The sequence below is a fragment of the Lupinus angustifolius genome, unplaced genomic scaffold (assembly GCF_001865875.1).
Source record: "Lupinus angustifolius cultivar Tanjil unplaced genomic scaffold, LupAngTanjil_v1.0 Scaffold_287, whole genome shotgun sequence".
Lineage (NCBI taxonomy): Eukaryota > Viridiplantae > Streptophyta > Magnoliopsida > Fabales > Fabaceae > Lupinus > Lupinus angustifolius.
In genome coordinates, this window is record NW_017727606.1 from 111,952 (window position 1) to 132,046 (window position 20,095).

Consider the following 20,095-nt stretch of genomic DNA (forward strand, 5'->3'; position numbering starts at 1 on the left):
AAAAAAATCCAGCAAACAACAAAGAAATCCACGTGGCAGGGAGAGATTGGAGGAATTCTTTTAATTCCCAGCGCTTGGACACGTGTCAGCGCCTGGTTGGGGGAGAGAGAGGGTGCACGGGTTGCACCGTGCACACGCCCGTGCTGGATCCAGACGCCTGGATGCGTCCAGCCACGTGGCGTGATAAGATTGGATGAGAGAGTGGGCTCACGGCTTGCACAGTGAACACGCGCGCATGGAATCCGTGCTTTCCTAGGAGGAATCCGGTGTGGCGTGGTGTAGGGAGACCAGGACGCGTTTCGTCCTGGGATTGGTGGATCTGGACGTGTAGGGAACAAGGCCACGCGGCGCAGTATGAAGCGCTGGATGAGTGAGTGCGTAGGGTGCGTGATGCGTGTGCCCGCACTAGATCCTGTCTTCTTCTGGGGCAGTGATTTGGTGCGGTGGAGTGCACCAGGGACGTGCCACGTTTCGTGCACGGATTGGTTGGCCTCCCTGGTCAACCCAGATGCAAAAGAGTATGCAGATCCGACGGCTGTGGATCCAGAACGCAAAGATGTTCAGTGAACCCACCCGCACGGGATTGGTTCTCGCAGAAAATAATTTTTTTTCACAGTATTCGTTGGGCAGTGTTTTGGGGTGGTTTTTGCAAACGTTTTTCAGTGTCCTTTGTGTTCTTCACAAGCCTTTATTTATAGGAAAAAACAAACCAACCTAAAAATGCCCAGAATCTAACTAATTAATATTTTTGCAAATCAAATATTTTTATTAATAAGCCTGATCTGATTCCTTTAAAACTGATTTGAAATTTGAATTTCAAATCTGAAATTTGAATTTCAAATCCGAATTTTAAATTTTGAATTTCAAATTTTGAATTTTGAATTTTAAATCTTAAATTTTAAAATTTAAATTAAAATTTTAAATTTCGAAATAACAAAAAAATTTAAAAAAATTATTCTTTACTATTTCGAATTTAAACTCTTTTTGTGAAAATCTTTTATTTATTTATTTTTCTATTTATTATATTTTTTGTTTTATCCGAAAATAAATATTTAGGAGAAAGATAATTAGTATTATATAGGTATTTTTTTGAAATTCGAAAAATAGTAATAATAATAATAATAATTTTTATGATTTTAAGTATGACATTTTACTTAATTACTAAAAAAATTCTAAAAAAATATTTTAAAAATATTTTAAAAATATATTTCACCATTTAAACATTTATTATTATTTTTATTTTTATTATTATTATATTGTTTTGTTTTTTTGTTTGTTTTGGAAGATGACATGTGGACCTTCCATGGCCCAAACAACATTTTTTTTTTTAAAAAAAATTTATTTTGGAAATGAATTGGGCTTTTTCTGGGCCGGACAAAATGAGTGTTCACAATGATTATCTCTTGTATACAAATTATCATTCGTAGTTGGTACGCTCTCACGCGACTGATATGTCCAAAAAAGGATCATGTTCATCAATATCTTCATATTATTGGTCATCAATATTATTGATGATTATTTTGTTAATTAAAAGAACAATGAACAATTTCATATCAGGTAGATCACTAACATAGAATACTTGTTGAGCTTGTGATGCTAGAATAAATGACTCATTTTTATATCCTGACCTATTAAGATCCACCTGCATGAACCATAACTCATCAACTCGGAAGTCATTGTTGTTATCATCCCACATACATAACTCATCAACTTTGAAACATTGTATAATTCAATTCTCATATTCGTTCAATCACCCCCAAAGTATGACATGTTCACATATATTGAGTTTCTATCTTTTGCACTTGACATGTGTAAAGTTCGAGCAACAAGAGTCACATTACTATTTTGCATTTTACTTAGATCATATTGTTTTTCGTATAAAATGTGAACTCATTAATTAGGTAACTAGTGTATGACAAGACATGAATAATTGGACAACGCTATCTTAGTTATGCGCTGCCAAACAGAACTCATCCAAGCCAACGCATAACTCAACTTCCAAAATAAGAACGTATTCCTAATTATGCATTGTTAATGGATTTATATTAATAGCGTTTTCGTAATTAAGATGAAGTAAATTAACATATTATATTACGGGTCAAAATACAACATGAAAATAAGTTAATTAACATGAAGTAAATTAACATATTATCGTGTTTATTAATTTGGAACTACAAAAATATTAAACATCAACTTTTGTTAATTTGTTTATTGTGTTTATTAAGTTTTGTTAATTTGTTTATTGTGTTTATTAATATAGAACTTCAAAAATATTAAACATTAACAACCATTCAAATAAATAACAAAAAATAAAAATTAACATCTAAAATAATTGTTCATTCTTCATTCAAAGTGCCAAAATACATTAATTGTTGTATGACATGACAATGAACTAAATGATTTGATAGACGACAATGAACTAAATGATTTGCAGATTAAATCTTCATCTCACGCAAATCTTATATAACAGTCATTTTGCTTTTGAAATCTGGGTCATTTTGCCAAATCAAAAGATGTTAAATACCTCTTTGACAAGATTCTGATAATGAACTAAATGAGTTGGTAGATGACAATGAATTAAATGACTTGTACATTAAATCTTCATCTCACGCAAATATTGTATAACAATCATTTTCCTTTGGAAATCTGGGTCCTTTTGCCAAATCAAAATATGTTAAAGACCTCATTGACAAGATTATGATAATGAACTAAATAATTTGGTAGATGACAATGAACTAAATGATTTTCAGATTAAATCTTCATCTCACGCAAATCTTGTATAACAACCACTTTCCTTTTGAAATCTGGTTCATTTTGCCAAATCAAAAGATGTTAAAGACTCATTGACATGATTATGATATAGGCTTCCCGACAGTACAACTTTAGCACTTTTAACACTTCGAGTTGTTAAAATCTATTGTGTGCCTTTTTTCTATTCCTTTTAACATAACTTCTCTTTTTCTTTTTGCATTGTATTGCTCTTTTTTGGTTACTTTGTGTTTTCTTCCTTCTATCTTCATCTCCTTGAATGGAATGACTAATTATGAAAGGAGACAAAAAAATATACAAAGCACAAAAAAACTAATTATGAAGTGAACCACAACATTTATATGAATCGTTATCGTCATCATTGGCAGAAACGAAGAGACGCATAACCACTCGATCATTAATATTTATGATATTTAAAACATCATATACAATCAACATCGCGTATTTAGGAAAGCGGTGTTACTATATCATCATCAACGGCGCTTATTTAATGTTGCGCCATGGAATAGATCTACATTAACAACGCTTCCTATCACATATCTTGTTCATAAAAGAACACCAGTGACATTAGCGCTTGCTTTAATATGTGTTGTTAATGTTCTTCCACCTCATATTTAACATTGTCGTTCAAAATTGCGTTGTTGAATAATCATAGTTAATTACAATATCTAGCATAGTGGCATCACCACTTATATGTAATGAAAAATAAGCAAGGATTCTCATATTTGTATGAACAAGTGCAAGTAAAGAGGCTAGTTCGTAATTCTAGAATGTAATTGAGACATAAAATATAAGTATTCTTACATGTAAGTCAATAAAAATAGTAGACATAATGATTAGGATGAAGAAATTTATGTTCCTACAAGAAACTAAGTTGGTTAGTGCAAAGGTAGAGAAATTAGATGTTTCAGAACAAGAAAATAGAGGGTATATTTTTATATTAGAAGTAATAGAAGGATGTGGTGAATGTTAAAATAGGGCGTATCATCGTCACCCTAAAATTTATAGCAAAAGAAAAATATATTATTAGGACTTAAGTACATTAAGAGAGTTCAACTCAAAAGACTAGTCTATTAGGTGGAAGAGCCTCATGGCCTAAGTACCACATTGAGTTTATTATTCTACTCAATGTGAGACTCCTAACATTGTCGCCTCTTTAAAAACCGACGTCTACGACAACTTTCACTCTATCGACAGTGGCCCGATAGTAGTCATTTCTGTGTAGGCGACTTCATTCACCTATCAGTATTCAGTAATGTACCTTAATCCATCATATAGGAAGCTCAATGAAAGACGCCAATTATTAGGAATTAAGCATACAAGGAGAGCTCAACCCAAAAAACTAGTCTATCAGGTGAGAGAACATCATGACTTAAATACCACATTGAGTTTGTTATTCTACTCAATGTGGGACTCCTAAAATTGCCACCTCTTGAAGTACCAAGGCCCCACTGGTAGCCATTTCTCTTTTGGAGGCTTCACTCACCTATCAGTATTACCTTAATCCAACCTATAAGTAGCCATTTCCGTGACATAACTCTCAATGAAAGACACCACTTGTTAAGACTTAAGCACACAAGGAGAGTTCAACCCAAAAGACTAGTCTATTAGGTGGGAAAGCCTCATGCCTTAAGTACCACGTTGAGTTTGTTATTCTACTTAATATGGGACTCCTAACATTGCCACCCCTTTAAGGATTGACGTTCACCACAACTTTCACTATATTGACACTGACCTGATGGTAGCCCTTTCTCTTTTGGCGGCTTCACTCACCTATCAATATTCAGTAATATTCCTTAATCCAACCTATAGATAGCTCTTTCCGTGACACAACTCTCAATGAAAGATACCAGTTGTTAGGACTTAAGCATACGAGGAGAATCCAACTAAAAGATACCATATTGAATTTGTTATTCCACTCAATATGAGATTCCTAACATATATTTAATGTGATCAATAATTGTACACCCGAAATAAGATTAGAGGAACATTACAAGAAATTTTTTGGAAGGATTTAAAAAGTTTAGTATAGGGAATAACCTCCTTTAGAAAATATTTCATAAGAGGCGAATTAGGATGCTTTATTTTTTACTTAATAGTTTAACCTCTTCAATACTATACATTAGTATCAAAAGGATGTATTTTCTACCAAAAGATAAAAGACTGATGTGTGAGTATTAAATGTAAAATAAAACAATTCAGACAATTTTACCTATTTGTGTTCACACTCACCTATTTGTTTAATGTGCTCAATAATCCAAAAAGTTTTAACTTCAATTTAATTACTGATATACACAAATCACCCCCTCATGAGTGTATTTTGTCTGTTTTAGTATAACACCTGCAATATTGAATATTATGTTGTACAATGTCATCAAGAGGATAAATTTTATGTAGCAAGAGATAAGAATTTTGCATTAGAAGAGTGAATATATTAGACAGGATAAGATTATGAATGAATGCATTAGAGAAAAATTGGAGTAGCTCTTATTATAGAAAATATGAACATCTTAATTGGTTTGGATATGTGGGAAGGAGACCAATAGTGTTAAGTAGTGTGACTCAAAAATTGTTATGTTTGTATTCATTAGTCAACAAAAAGACAATATGACTCTTAAGAATATTTTATATTTCTATGTATGAGCATTTATGTTATGCTTATTATGCTATTCAAGTAGAAGTTTATTTTTTATGTATCAATTTTTTTATGTTGTATAATTAATGTGTCTTATTGATGAATGAAATTAAATCTACTACGTAACACATTTCTTCTCTGCATTTGTTTGTTACATAAGGAACAAATAGAAATATTGGAGATCAAAGCTACCAGGACACATTTTACACATTTTGCACATGTGATTAATATCTTAGTTAGTTTGTTAAGAGTTTGTTAAGTTGTTACTTGTATTACAAGTTATCTTTGTATTGTATATATAAGCACATGACTTGTAACCCTTTAATGAATCAATGAAATTACAATACATTCATATCTTCCACATTATTTTTACAATATGGTATCAGAGCCTTCTTCCGGAAGGCTTTAGTTACCGTTGCACATTTTACAATAATTATTATCATTCTCTTCCAAGATTCAACAGAGAATTCAATGGAAGAAGATCAAGATTGGTGTTATGGGAACCATAAAAGTTTCCTATCTATCTAGAGCCTTTGACATGGCTCATTGTTCTTGCTGCTTGATTCCTTGGGGAGCAAATTATGAAATGTATATGCACGTCGGTCCAATGGAGCAAATGATGGAATGATTCCTTGGGGGGCCTTTGATGGAATGTTGCTTTCTTGTAAGTGATGGATGCCAATTAATCAGCAGGGAAAATGATAATGATTCTTCCAGTGCATTAGCTGCAAGTGCAGAATATAAGTTGCATGCAGGAGCCTGTCAAGTCAAATATGGAAATGTATTATATGGAAGGAAGTCTAGTTCCCGATAAATGCAAAGACGACATGGAAGATCAACAACAACAAAAACAACAACAACAAGATCAACAAGATCAACAACAACATACAACAATAAGATCATCAACAACAACAACAAGATCAACAACAACAACAACAAGATCAAACAACAACAACAAAATCAACAAGATCAACAACCATACACACTCTAATCATCATAATATCAATCTTGTCCAAAGAACAAGAAGAGATGCATTTTCTTGGGTTCTTTTGCATACTCAAAGAATCCTCCAACAATGTAAAACCATGGAAAAACCATGGGAATATGGTCAAGATTTCTGACCAAGAAAATAATCAAGTGGTTGAGAAAATCCAATCACATGAGGATCGAGATTCTGATCCATCACACTGTTATCAAATCAAATTATCAAGCTAGAGTCATTAACATTTACCCTCCAGCTTGAGGGGGCTATTGGAGATCAAAGCTACCATGACACATTTTGCACATTTTGCACATTTTGCACATGTGATTAATATCTTAGTTAGTTTGTTAAGAGTTTGTTAAGTTGTTACTTGTATCACAAGTTATCTTTGGATTGTATATATAAACACATGACTTGTAACCCTTTAATCAATTAATGAAATTACAATACATTCATATCTTCCACATTATTTTCACAATAACGAACAAATAGAAACCCAAGTAAAACTAATAGAACAAATGAAGGTTAGTCCATTTCTCACATGAAGAAGCATGTCAAGAAAAACTATAGGTAAAACGATTATAAAAAATTTATATATTAATATTGTCAATGAACATAATCAATATGACTTTCTTGTTGTCATTTTGCACTGTATGAGTTTCCTTCCATTATTTATTAGTAGATCTCTCAATGTATTATTTGCCCTAGATTTTCCTTTGTTATAAATGGGTCAGCTGAAGATTACATTAAAGGTGGTAGATGGTTATCAATAAGGCGATGGTTTATGATATAAGGCCCATTAGATTTATAAATAGATTAAAAGGTTAAATATTCGATTCATATGAGAGTCATTTGTTGGGAATAGCAATGCACCTAAAAAGAATAATTCCTTATCCATAGGAAGGGGAATATATATGATTATACCCAAAAAAAGTGGTAGATGATTGATGCAGGGTGATACAATTTCTCCTAGCTTGTTTGTACTGGTTATGGAGATCTTGCTAACATTATTATTAATGAGGAGGTTGCTTTTAAATATCATCTCTCAATGTATTATTTCTCTTAGTTTTGTTAATGATTTATTACTTTTTTTCTGTGTTGATCTCTTCTTTGTTCAGATTATATAGAGATGTCATTATCTTTTTTCTGCTCTCTATTTCTGATTTTGCTCTTCTTTTGCACAGTATTGATGGCAGCATCAAGGTCTTGAGAGACATTGAGATCTGTATGTACAATTATCTCATTCATTATGTTTATGCAAAAGTTAGCTATATTTGTTTCAATGATAGTACTTTTTAAGTGGTTATATGATCCGTAGTTACATAAATCTCTCATTTACTCTATGTATATCAAGTTCATCATAAAGAATGACTTACAAAATTAATATAAAAAGTAATTAGTTACATAAATAAATTACGTACTCATACTCATACCATATACTAGATAATTATGATATGATCATTGACTATAATTTTGATTATTCATATATCTGATAGTTCTAAAGTGAATTTGAGTATAAAGTGAGAAAGTAAATACAAGACCACATTTCCTGAGTTTGTGTAGTTGGTTATGACAGATAGCTCCAACTTACTGGATTAGCATAATTTTTCATGAAAACTTTTCAGCTAAAAAGCTTATTAGAAGCGTTTCTTAATACATGCAAGTTAAATATCTCAATAGGCAAAGTTGTCTTTGTTAAATAATGATGTTCACCTAAATTCTGAACAGCTTTTTAAAACGCATAAATAGCTATGCGTCACTTGTTATTGGAGTCATGCTGCTATTTACATTTCTGTTAAGGGTACCCTGCATATATGTTAATCTATGTGTGTTGGACTCTATATCATGATAAAAACTTCAATCAACTTTCAAACATTAGAGGCTGCGATATTGCAAAGGCCAGAAATAGAGCATTTTTGTTCTTCCAGATTTTAGTCTTTAAACATTTCAAGATCTTGATTCCGAATGGACGATCCTAGTAAATAAATGTTTTCAGATTGCTTTCATTCCGACAACTCTCAGAGCAACTATCATCATCACATGAGTTTTGGTCAATGTAACCTTGTAAGAAAGTGAAAAGCAACCAGTCAAGTTTATTGAAATGCTAAGAATCCTCCTTCTAGATCTACATGGTGTTAGTTAGCAATTACAAGTTTACAGGACCCCAAATCCTAGTCAATGATGACACAAAAACAAAATGACGATCATGAACCTCATTCTACTTTCACAAAGACAGGGTATCCACTTACATTATTACAATGATTCACATAGCACAACCACCTCCAACTTTAGTTGCCCAAGTACATATTTGACGGGTTGGCATAACTATAGCCGTCATGCCCACCATCTTCACCCTCACTCGGACCGGACTGATAAATTACTTGACTCTCTAATGGCCAATATGCACTTCAGATCCATTACACATTCTCCTGCTAGATGTGTCACCCATCATTTTGACATTACTATTCTCCAATCCACCTTTGAGCCAAGCAAGGTTACTAATGTCTGTAGCTATTGCAGCCAACTCAAAACTTGGGTAAGATGGAGGTTCTGAAAATTCAATGAATTCTGGTCCCAACAAAGAGCTTTTGGAATTGTTACCATTTGGAGCAGCACAGCAACCATGACCACACTGGTGAGGCACTGACCGGTCACCATAAATTCCTTCAATCATTTTACAAATTTCATTCTCTGGTTTGGATGACTGTAAAATGGGTCCATGCATCGGAATAGGTCTTTGAACTGATGTTGATGGCTGCAAACCATCGAAAGAGTGATATACACTAAAAGCACTAACACGTGCTATTGGCCGAATAAGGGTAGGTGGATCCTTGACGTCATGGCATAGTAGTCCCTCACTCCGTGTTCTGTCTTCATATTTATCATCCATGATCTCCATAGAACTGATATCTCTTCCTTCTGAGGATTTCAAGGAATTAACATCACATGATAGAGTGTCTTCCGATGATGCTTTAACATCTTCAACCATGTTACTACATTCTAACTTAATCTTATCATATTCAACTCCCCGACGCCTCAAAGTGGAATTCCAGTGGTTCTTAATGGCATTATCTGTTCTTCCTGGTAGAAGCCTGGCAATGGCTGCCCATTTGTTCCCATGGACTGCATGAGCAGCAACTATGATCTGGTCTTCCTCATCTGAAAATATTGTAGTTTGTTTAGTCTTGGTTTTCACAAAAGTACCATAATAAGATTATTTCTGTGCAAACATAAATGATATAAATTTAAACGTAGACAACTTTGAATGTTGTAGATTATACTGTACCATGCAATACCAAGGATTTGAGTATTGAGAAAATGTTAACAAGAAACTCCGTAAATTCAAATATAGCTTTTATATTGCAACAGCTTTCAAAATATTTGTCTCAATTTTGGTGAAGAATTAAATATTTTGAGTGTTGTATACTTTTTCTCTTGTTTTTTTTTTGGGGTTACAAGGAAGGTCCAAGACCTAGTGCTAGAAGGGGGAAGATAGGTTTATGCTGAGGGCATGAGGCAAAGCAGCCCCAGTGGGATTTGAACCTTAGTTCAAGTAGCCTCCAAAGAGACTTGGTGCCAGTTGAGCTAAGGCTCTAGGGTGTATACTTATTCACTTATCAATTATCATGTTGATGGGTGTCATTTTAGCTACCTCACAGCATAACAGGAATATACACATTCAGTGAATACATAATTTCATATAGCATTCCCAATGGTTAGGCTTTAAAAGGAAATTGAATTAAAAAAAGAGGGATTAATCGGGAGATTTTGAAAGTTGAAGGTTAAATTTGTAAAAAATGAATAAATAAGATTTGGTGTAAAAACTTTTTATCTTCACCATGATCACAAAACCAAACATCCCAAAATTTAAAAACCAGATGCAAAATGCACTTCTTTGCAAAACAAGAGACTGTTAAAAAAACCTTAAACCCATACAAGGTATAATTTACATCAATTAGAAGCTCACTTGATCAGCTTCCAAAACGTTCATTACTTTATGTTGGACCAAACCTAGTTATAATCAGATGGGTCTCACTTTTGAGTGTGCTCCCCTACTCAAAATGACAAAATTTGCATAGGCCTTGAATAGGACCAACCCAAACACAATAGTCCACTTAGACAAAGTGGTTCAAGAAACAACAACCCCCTTCACAAACAACAACCATTTTACTACAGGCATTAATCATAATACCAGTCAACATGTGATTCCTATATACCTTAATTGCACCTTTATACTTTAACTCCCTCAATTATTTTATGTCTTCATTGAGTCCCATTTTTTTAATCAAGCAAAAACAGTCTCTCTACCAAGTTGCCATCTAAAAAGTAATAGAAGTTGCCTGGTTGTTAGCAAACATGCCAAGCAGGTGGTATGCTCAGTTGGAAACATAAGTTAATAAAATAATTGAATAATGTAAACTCTTATGTTATAAATAATTTATTTTGTTTTAAAATAATTCTAAATATAGATAAAATAGTCACAGTACTCAACACTAGGCTTCATCCCCACCTTTAGGAGAAGAAAGAAAATAACGAAAATCAAACCTAAGCTGCCCAAATCCTACTCTCACTTTCTCAGACCCAGCCTCAACCATGTCAATCAACCAGCTACTCTGACCAGTAACAAGCCACAGATTAATTGGTCTTGCACTAAGTTCTGACAAGTGACAACCCATTTCAAATGTGGAAGCCCATTTCCCTAGCTTGCGTAGAAAATTAACATTCCCAAGTTCAATTGGTTCAGATTCTTCCTAAATAGGTTCAGTCTAGAAACCTTGGAATCCATTGAATTCAGCATCTAGGCCGCAATGCACAGCAATTCCTTAGCAAGGTTCCTCAGAAGTCATCATTGAAACCTGATTAGGAGGGCGACTCATCCTGTTCCACCACTTCGCCAGCAGGTGCCACCAACTAATGAGGATAGTTTGGATACAGGATGGGTTAATGCTGCTGGAAAATGCAAATGGAATGGCACTAGGGATTTATCACAGCTGCAAATTAAGAACATGTTGATAGAAGAGGCTCTCAAAAGGAAATTCGTAAAAAGCTTGATGAATGGAGGGTGTACCTTCTTCTGTATCAAGGAATTTAGAAAAAGCCAAAGAACATGGGGCTGAATCTTCTCAGCCAGGGTTATGTGCATAAAAGGTTAAGAGGGTTTTAAAATAGGATCCACAATCACAACTGAGGCAGCAGCCTTGTCGTTTTAGTACCCTCCTCAGCCGCATCATGACCCCAAATATGGCCACACTTGTGGTAAACACAATGCAACTATAACTGCAATTTAAAACCTTGGGTTGTACATACACATCCTGAAAACAGTCTCTCCACTTACAGAGGCAACATTGTATATATCTATCCTCCCTAAACCCCCAAGTGGGAGCCTCGTGCATTAGGTTGCCCTTTTTTAGGCTGTGCATAAGTATACTAAGAAGGGGGTGTCTGGACTCTATTGAAACTGGTGCTTTGATTGGAATGAATTCACTGAAGATGAAATCATACATAAGTATGACATGGAAGTGCTTGCAAACTACAGCGAGGAGCAAGTTGAAATGGTGCAAGAAGAGCAAGTTGAAATGGTTGAAGAAGACCAACTCGCAGTCCTTTTCCACATAGTTATCAAAAGGAAAAAGAAAGTTGAAACCTACAGAGTATAATGAAAAATGGCTTGAAAGTGATAAAACCAAAGTTTAAAATAGCAGCTGTGATTTTGGAAACTCCAAAAAATCTAGACATTTCATACAATTTCTGGCATATTCTGCAAATGCACCACAGCTGCGATACAATTTCGCAACTTCCAACGCCTTACATATCACATTTGTAGCTATCACATGCCTATTTAAAAACCTTGGCTAAAACAATTCAGCTCAGAAACTGAAAAAACAAACCCAATTTTAAAGAACAGCTGATGAAGATTGCACATTTTGGTTCAAAATTGGCTCCATTTTCTGATACTACATTCTAATCCCTACATTTTCAAAGTTAAATTTCTAAACCAAATCACAAAAAACAGAATTAGAATACGCAAATGAAACGAGAGAAACATACTGGTGAATGGTTTACGCTTAACAACAGGGTCAAGTTGATTACACCAACGGAGGCGACAAGATTTGCCTGATCTTCCAGAAATTCCGCGAGCGATGAGGCTCCAATTTCTGGCACCGAACTTGCTCACGAGGCGGCTAAGAATGGCGTCTTCTTCGGGAGACCAAGGACCTTTTACTCTGTCTCTGCTACCAGCGCCTAACGCCACCATCCCTTCGTCGCCGCTTGCAGTGTCTCCGCCGTCGAGGTCGACCGGAGTGGCGGGTTCTTCGGATTCCATGAGTTAGAGTGAGAGAAAAGAGAGGAAGTTGCAGTTAAGGGTTGACGAACTTAGACTCTGTTCAACTACAATTCTAACGATTTTTTTATCAATGTCAAAATCTATAACCTATCCGATCACTTATCTTTACGAGCTTGTAGTAGTTTTCAAAATAATTTTCTCAAAATAATATGTTGATTTAGAGGTAAATTTGTTAGATTTGTATAAAGGTTGAGACTTATTTGATTGTATAATTTATTATAAGAAAAAGTCTCATAACATAAAAGAAATTAGTTTCTTATAATAATAAAAAAATGTTTTTTAGAATAAGTTTATGGAGTTAATATTTGGTAAATAGAAATTGAAAGAGATGTAATTTTTAATAAAGATTTGAAATTTAATTTTCATAAAACTATTTAAAATAGCTTTTATAAACTCTAGCTAAGTTCAATAATTTATTTATCAATTTTATCATTCACAATTTTTAAAAATTATATTAATTACACATAGTTAAAAACCTATTATTTTTTGGATATATATTGTTCTTATATTTGATTGTTAGATAGGTGTATAAACTATTTCTATATTATACTCTTTTAATAATGTATATTTTTTAGTTTTCCACAAATATTTTCGCACTTAAGGTAATTCTGTTCGGGTCAAGAAGCAGGTATGTGAGGTTAACTTTCTTAGTGTATATTTTATTCATCCACAAGACTCGAATCCGAGATTTTGTTTAAGAGAAATCAAATATATATTACTTGAACCAACATTCGTTGATTTTTAACAATATATATGTCAATAATTGAAAAATACTATAAACTTGACAATTTAATTGATAATTAACTAAATAATAAATATTGTAACTAGTTTGAAGTTACTTTACCGATTTCATATAGTTTTAAAGCTAGTTTTATCGAACAATTCCAACTTAATAAGCTACCTACACAACTACAAGAACATGTGTCAAAATGTATGGGGTCGATCAGGCCAACCTGCCAAAGTCCGAAAATTCACAGGGTTTGAGTACCATATTATGTACTTTTATTGAATCTAGAGTTTCTAGCCTGGACCAGTCAGACTATATTAAAACCAAATTCAGGTCGGACTTACCCGGACGGGTTTGGGCTACCCATTTTTTCCTCTTTAGATATTTGGATTGAAAGTAGGTGAAATTTAATTTATAATATACTATGAACTTATAATAAATTACAATAATGCTATGAACAATAAACTGAAGGGATGAGAATGATATAGGATAATAACACGATTCAAACAGTACAATCTAAGAGGATGAGAATGAGTCCAAGGATGATATAAGTCAAGATGTGTGATGAAATGTTCTCCTTTCATGTTTTCCTCCTTTGATAAGAACTTGACTCAAAAGAACACTTATCTTTGTATTCTGAAAAGAAGGGGGTAGATTCAATGTTGCCTTTTTGTTATATATGTCATACAAATAGCACTCAACAGTGGTAAGAAGGAAAAGCGAAATATTGTTGTCATTCAGTTTATTGTTTAAGACTTCATAAGTTTCAGATTGTGATATATTTTATTGTTATATAAAAGAATCTTACTAAACCTTAAATCATTTGCCATATATGATTTTTTAGCCAATCTAGCTGTTGGGTTAAATTTGCATAAGCAATATATAATACCATAATACTTTACGGGTCGACTTGCCATAATCCGCAACCTGCTTAGGGTGAGTTTGAGCTGCAATTTCATATACATAAATTGTACATGAACTTTTTAGCCCGGTCCAATTTAGCCCAAATCCTATGCGAGCTAACCAAAACCTGATTGGGTAGCCCATTTTGACAACTCTAGGTATTAGATTCTAACTATTTTCACAGCTATAAGCAAGTTTTGTCGAATATACCCTTTTTTGACTCGCTCGCTGTTTTGGATCATATGCAAGGGTAAAAATAGATGAGACCATCAATCACGAGCTTACTTATAAAAGTGTAGACAAAACGAGATTTTTTTTTGTAAATATGTCAAACTCACTTAAAAAAGCTTAAAAAAACTTATATAGCTTAATAAATCAGACTATAAGTTATCTAAAAGAAATATTAAACCTAGCATGTTGACCTATTTAATAATATTTATATTATTTCAATATAAAACATATTACGTAAGAAATTTTTTGAGTGATTACAATGTTGTTTTCAAGGCTGAGACAAAACCTGACATATTTTCATGAGTTAAACCTCAATACTTTCTTTAGTCCATCTTCATTTACAATGACTTAAATCTCTCCATTCAAGTGATTTAAGAATTCTCCCACCTACAAGCCATACTTAACTTAATAGTTAATGAAACTTTCATTTAAGGGTTTGTTTGGAAGCTAGATTTTGAAGGATAATGAATGGAAATGAAAGGCTTGAAGAGTCATCTCACAAGTGTATTTTATAGCTCCTAAATCTTCCATTTATCTTCATCTCCCTTCAAAATCCAACTCCCAAACTAACTTTAAGGGGAGTCATCTCGCTCAATATATTGGATCATTAGTAAGGGTAAAAATAGATTAGGCCATCAATCACAAGCTTACTTATAACAATTAGATCAATTAGATTTTTTTTGTAAATATGATATAGTCAGGACTTTTCAAAACCTATGTAGCTTAGTAGGTAGTTATCTAAAAAACTTATTATACCTTGCATGTTGTCACATTCAATTATATTATATAATAATATTTATATTATACTATTTGAATATAAATAATATACGAATGTAATATTTTTTACCGTTAATATAAAGGTTTATATACACTTAATATATTTTATTTACCATTCATTTGTATTACTTTATAATTAAACATGAATAATATAAGATAAAATAATAATGTATAAAACTTATAAAATATCAGTGGATATATCTTTTTGTTCATAATATATTTATATATGAAAAAAAACAGAAATGTAGTCTATCTAAATGGTATCTCCTATTTAATCGTCTTCTAATATAACAAAGCATTAAAAGTTAAATATGAGAAAATTTAATTGAAAAAAATACCACCAAACACTAGTTTGAGTTTAAATACAATATTACAGAAAACACCTGTTTTAATTTGAAGAATAAGAAAGATAATAAGAGTGCATTTGACCCTGTTTCGTTCCATTCCATTCCATTGTTGGTAGAAGATGAAAGGAGTAGTTCTGCCATGGAATCCAATCTACCACACACTTTCTCTTCCTTCTCTCTCATTCACACTCCACCATACTCCAAGACACTTCAACTTCTCAATCTCTTCTTCTTCCCTCGAATCCACTCACACCCAACAACAACACCTCACAGCTAGAGAGAGAAGGCGTCTCAAGAATGAGAGAAGAGAGAGAAAAACCACCACAAATTGGAGAGAAGAGGTAGAAGAGAAGCTTATCAAGAAGCCCAAGAAGGAGAAGAAGTCATGGACTGAAGAACTCAACCTTGATAACCTCGCTAAATTGGGTACCCAATGGTGGGTTGTTCGTGTCTCTCGGGTTATGGGTCAGTATACTGCTGAACTTCTTGCTCGCTCTCTCTCTAGGAACTTCCCAGCCATCGAGTTTAAGGTTCTCTTTTTTATTCTTAGTTTTACTTTTATATGTTCACTAGACCATGGTACTAAAAGACAGCGGCTCAATGTATGAAGCTCCCGACTAGTGAGGTGTTCGGGGAGGTTAGATATAGGCAGTCTTATCCACACAATGGAAGAGGTTGTTTCCATGATTTGAACAAATGGCCTCCGGGTCATATGGGAAACAACCTTAATGTTGTAGAAGCTTTGTGCATTGGGCCCAATGTATGAGACTTTCAACTAGTGGGGTGTGGGGAGGTTAGGTGTTAGGTGTAGGTAGCCTTATCCTTGCATTCCAAGAGGTTGTTTCCATTATTTGAACTCATGGCTTATAAGACACAAGGGAAACAACCTTACTGTTGTGCCAAGCTCTTTGCTTGCTATGTGGGAGCCTTGTGCATTGGGCTCAATGTGTGAAACTCTCAACTAGTTGAGTTTGGGTAAGTTAGACAACCTTATCCTCATAATACAAGAGGTTGTTTCCATTATTTGAACTTATGGCCTCTAGGCCACAAGGGAGTTAACCTTACTGTTGTGCCGACGCTCTTTGCTTGCTAAGTGGGAGCCTTGTGCATTGGGCCCAGTGTATTAGACTCTTAACTAGTGGGCCTGGGGAAGTTTGGTGTAGGCAGCCTTATCCTCATAATATAAGAGGTTGCTTCCATGATTTGAACTCATGGCCTCTTGGTTGCCGAGCCTCTTTGCTTGCGAAGGTAAGGTTGTGCCCCACCATATGAAAGTGTAGCACATCTGTTGTCACAAAGTTTGTACCACTTCATGCACCACTGGTTTCTTATAGGTTGGAAAAGTAAAATATGAATTAAATATATATTTACTTTATATTTTTTGACCAATGAGAATGAAATGATACATGAAGTGATATATATATATTGGGACAGAAGATGTGCTCCGATGTGGGAGCTTATGCATTGGGCCGCCTTTTTTAGTCAGTTTTGTAGCTAATTCAACTGCACATTCTTATTATGCATGTAGATAGATACGAATGTTTTACTTTGGGGTTCTAAGTTTGAATAAAATTTAGAGAGTAGCTATGTTAATGGGAACTTATAGCTAACTGGGGGAATTGCTATGCTATCTATCATTTGAATAAGGCTAAGGTGAGTGTTTCTCAAAAGTGAGCAAGTAAATATGTATTCACAGTTGGTTTGATAAAATGCATATAAATCTTATCTCTCTAAATGATGTAAGGGTACATGTATCATTATTTGCTCACTTTAGAGTAGCATTTACCCTACTGTAATTGAAAATGATTGTTGTACAATTGTCCATACACCTTTGTTTTCTATAATGCATTGTAAGCATACTATGTGTTGCGAAAACAAATTTTTCCGGAATTTGTCAAAATATGGTTGTTCAAATGGTTTTATTGTTAATTGAATACTGATTTTCATAATGAATGTTTAAAGTTCTATTAGGTATGATGGGCAGATAATTGATTTTCTGTATAACTGAATAAAGTTGTTAATTTGTTGTCATTTGGTCTGGTGGTTGGGGGATTTATTTTGTGATAAAGGCCGATAATAACAACCAAGCTTTTTATCACACTACATAGTCATTAACAATGAGAAAAGATATTTCTTATGATAAGTCATAAGTTTTGTTTTTCAATGTGAGTAGTGTTTGGTTCCAGGTATACGCTCCAGCTATTAATGTGAAGAGAAAATTGAAGAATGGCTCCTATTCAATTAAACCAAAGCCCCTGTTCCCAGGTTGTATCTTTCTGAGATGTGTACTCAACAAAGAGCTGCATGACTTTATAAGAGATTTTGATGGCATTGGAGGCTTTATTGGTTCTAAGGTTGGAAACACGTAAGTGTCGGCTGCTTGTGTTTAACGTAATGCTATTTATTTGCAGCTATTACTAATACTCCCTCTGTCCCATAAAGATAGTGAAAATATGTACTATCTTTAGTAGAAACTTTTACTATCTTTATGTTATGGAGAGACTATATCTTTTGCCATTTAGAAGTTTGTTGCCTAGGTGCTACATTTTTAAGGGTAGCTGATTCTTGGGCAAACAAATTGCGTACAGATAGTTGAGAAGTTGAAGATATGTTTTTAATTGTTAAAAAAGCTCTAATCACTCTAGAAAACAATTTGAAACAATTACTCATCTGAATGATATTTCTTTATTGCTTCCCTTCGATTACCTGACATATCAATCATTGAGAGAAAAAAAAGAAACACACATGTTTCCTAGACTGGTATCAATATGTATATATATCGATATGGTATTGGGTACTTGATATTTAAACGTTAATATGTATGTATTTGCAATGATTAGGCTGAAAATAAAAACTTTTTTCTACACTTTATACCTTGATCATGGAGTTTAAGGTGTCAACGGTCTAATTTTCCGAAAGACGGAAATTGGTGTACCATAAATTGGTCATATTTTTAACTCCTCCTTTTACCAATTTTTAACCTATATAAATCACCCATTGTGGAGGGTGATTCTCGGCACAACAGTAAGGTTGCTTGTCTTGTGGCACAAAGGTTAATTCAAAATTTTTTAATCATCAAGTGTAATATACTTGTTAAGAATCTCTTGTTAAAAGAGCAAAAATAAACTATTGCTAATACAAGAACAAAATAGTCAGTGTTAGCATGCAAACTATAAATGTCAGTGTTAGCATGTAACTGTTGCTACATACAAGAACATGCTGTAGTATATATTTGATGAAATGATTCATATTTTTAGCCCCTTCATAAAATTTTCTGGGACCAGTCTCTAGGTAGCCAGACTTAGTGTTTTAGTTACTACCATATGTTTTTTATATTTTCTGAGAATGTATATAACTTGTAAGTATATGTTACGTCACATCTTATCATATAGGTATCCTAATTTTTTTTAACAAAAGCTGTGCTTGTATCTCCGTATTGTACTGGCGTAGTATCTGATGGCAATATAAGACCCATATATGTGCATTTATAAATAAGTATCTTTGAGGAGTATATAAATTGGAATACCAGATTAAGTTGAAATGTGTCACTAACTACTTAATAGCCATATTTGCTTAGATTTCAAATGGATGGTGTGCTTTTAGCTTTCATATACATGTAATTATTGATTTCAGATTTTGAAAAATCTTATATTTTATGTATGTAATGCATGTTTTCCCCTGTTTAGCCTAATTGGAAAGTCGATTCTTTTCACATTTGCAGAAAGAAAATGATTAACAAACCAAGGCCAGTGTCTGTCGATGATATGAAAGCAATCTTCAGACAGGCAAAAGAAGAACAAGAAAAAATAGACCAAGCTTTCGAGGAAGAAGAGAAAAAAGCTGTCCTAAACTCTGTAGCTCCCAATACGGAGTTAGAACCAGATGATATTGCAAATTCAACTGTTGATTCTAAGCCTAAAAGGCGATCCGTCAAAACTTCTGATAAGCCCCCTGCTCGAAAAAATTATAAGCTCTTTGTTCCTGGTTCAACTGTTCGAGTTTTATCTGGAAATTTTTCAGGGTTTGCAGGCACCCTCAAGAAGCTGAATCGCAAAACCAAACTGGTGAGTTTCTTCCTCAACAAGAATAAATCGTCATTGATTAGGTTTGGTCCTTTTCACCCTCCTTATTTGTATAGTGATTCAACAAACCTTGTTCATGCAGGCCACTGTGCTTTTTACGATATTCGGGAAAGAGAACATTGTAGACATAGATGTAGGTGAAATTGCTCCAGAGACAAACTGATGCATGTAGGTTCTCTGACTGAATTATCATCTGTAGCACTCTTAATACACATTAGAATCATTGAAATTGAGACCCCATTAAAAAAATGTAATCTTTGAAGAGATTTGAGCATTGATATGGAAGGGTTTTCTAA

The 20,095-nt window shown here is 33.7% G+C and overlaps 2 protein-coding genes across 2 annotated transcripts; one reads left to right on the forward strand and one right to left on the reverse strand.

The window, feature by feature from the left end:
- Positions 1-8,466: 8,466 nt before the first annotated feature.
- LOC109340905 (transcriptional activator Myb) lies at positions 8,467-12,817 on the reverse strand. Its single transcript, XM_019578678.1, has 2 exons — positions 12,435-12,817; positions 8,467-9,545 (listed from the first exon to the last, which is right to left on the reverse strand). Exons 1-2 carry the CDS (start codon positions 12,709-12,711, stop codon positions 8,776-8,778), a joined length of 1,047 nt encoding a protein of 348 aa, XP_019434223.1. The 5' UTR covers positions 12,712-12,817; the 3' UTR covers positions 8,467-8,775.
- A 2,961-nt stretch (positions 12,818-15,778) lies between these two features.
- LOC109340928 lies at positions 15,779-20,095 on the forward strand. The gene is made up of 4 exons (XM_019578698.1): positions 15,779-16,247; positions 17,904-18,082; positions 19,439-19,781; positions 19,882-20,095. The coding sequence occupies exons 1-4, from the start codon at positions 15,837-15,839 to the stop codon at positions 19,960-19,962; spliced, it is 1,014 nt and encodes a 337-aa protein (XP_019434243.1). The 5' UTR covers positions 15,779-15,836; the 3' UTR covers positions 19,963-20,095.

Coding starts and splice junctions, on each gene's coding strand:
- LOC109340905 (XM_019578678.1), bottom strand. CDS start 12,711: ATGGAATCCGAAGAACCCGCCACTCCGGTCGACCTCGACGGCGGAGAC. Junction 9,546..12,434: donor TAAGCGTAAACCATTCACCA/GTATGTTTCTCT, acceptor CAATATTTTCAG/ATGAGGAAGACCAGATCATA.
- LOC109340928 (XM_019578698.1), top strand. CDS start 15,837: ATGAAAGGAGTAGTTCTGCCATGGAATCCAATCTACCACACACTTTCT. Junction 18,083..19,438: donor GGTTCTAAGGTTGGAAACAC/GTAAGTGTCGGC, acceptor TCACATTTGCAG/AAAGAAAATGATTAACAAAC. Junction 19,782..19,881: donor TGAATCGCAAAACCAAACTG/GTGAGTTTCTTC, acceptor TTGTTCATGCAG/GCCACTGTGCTTTTTACGAT.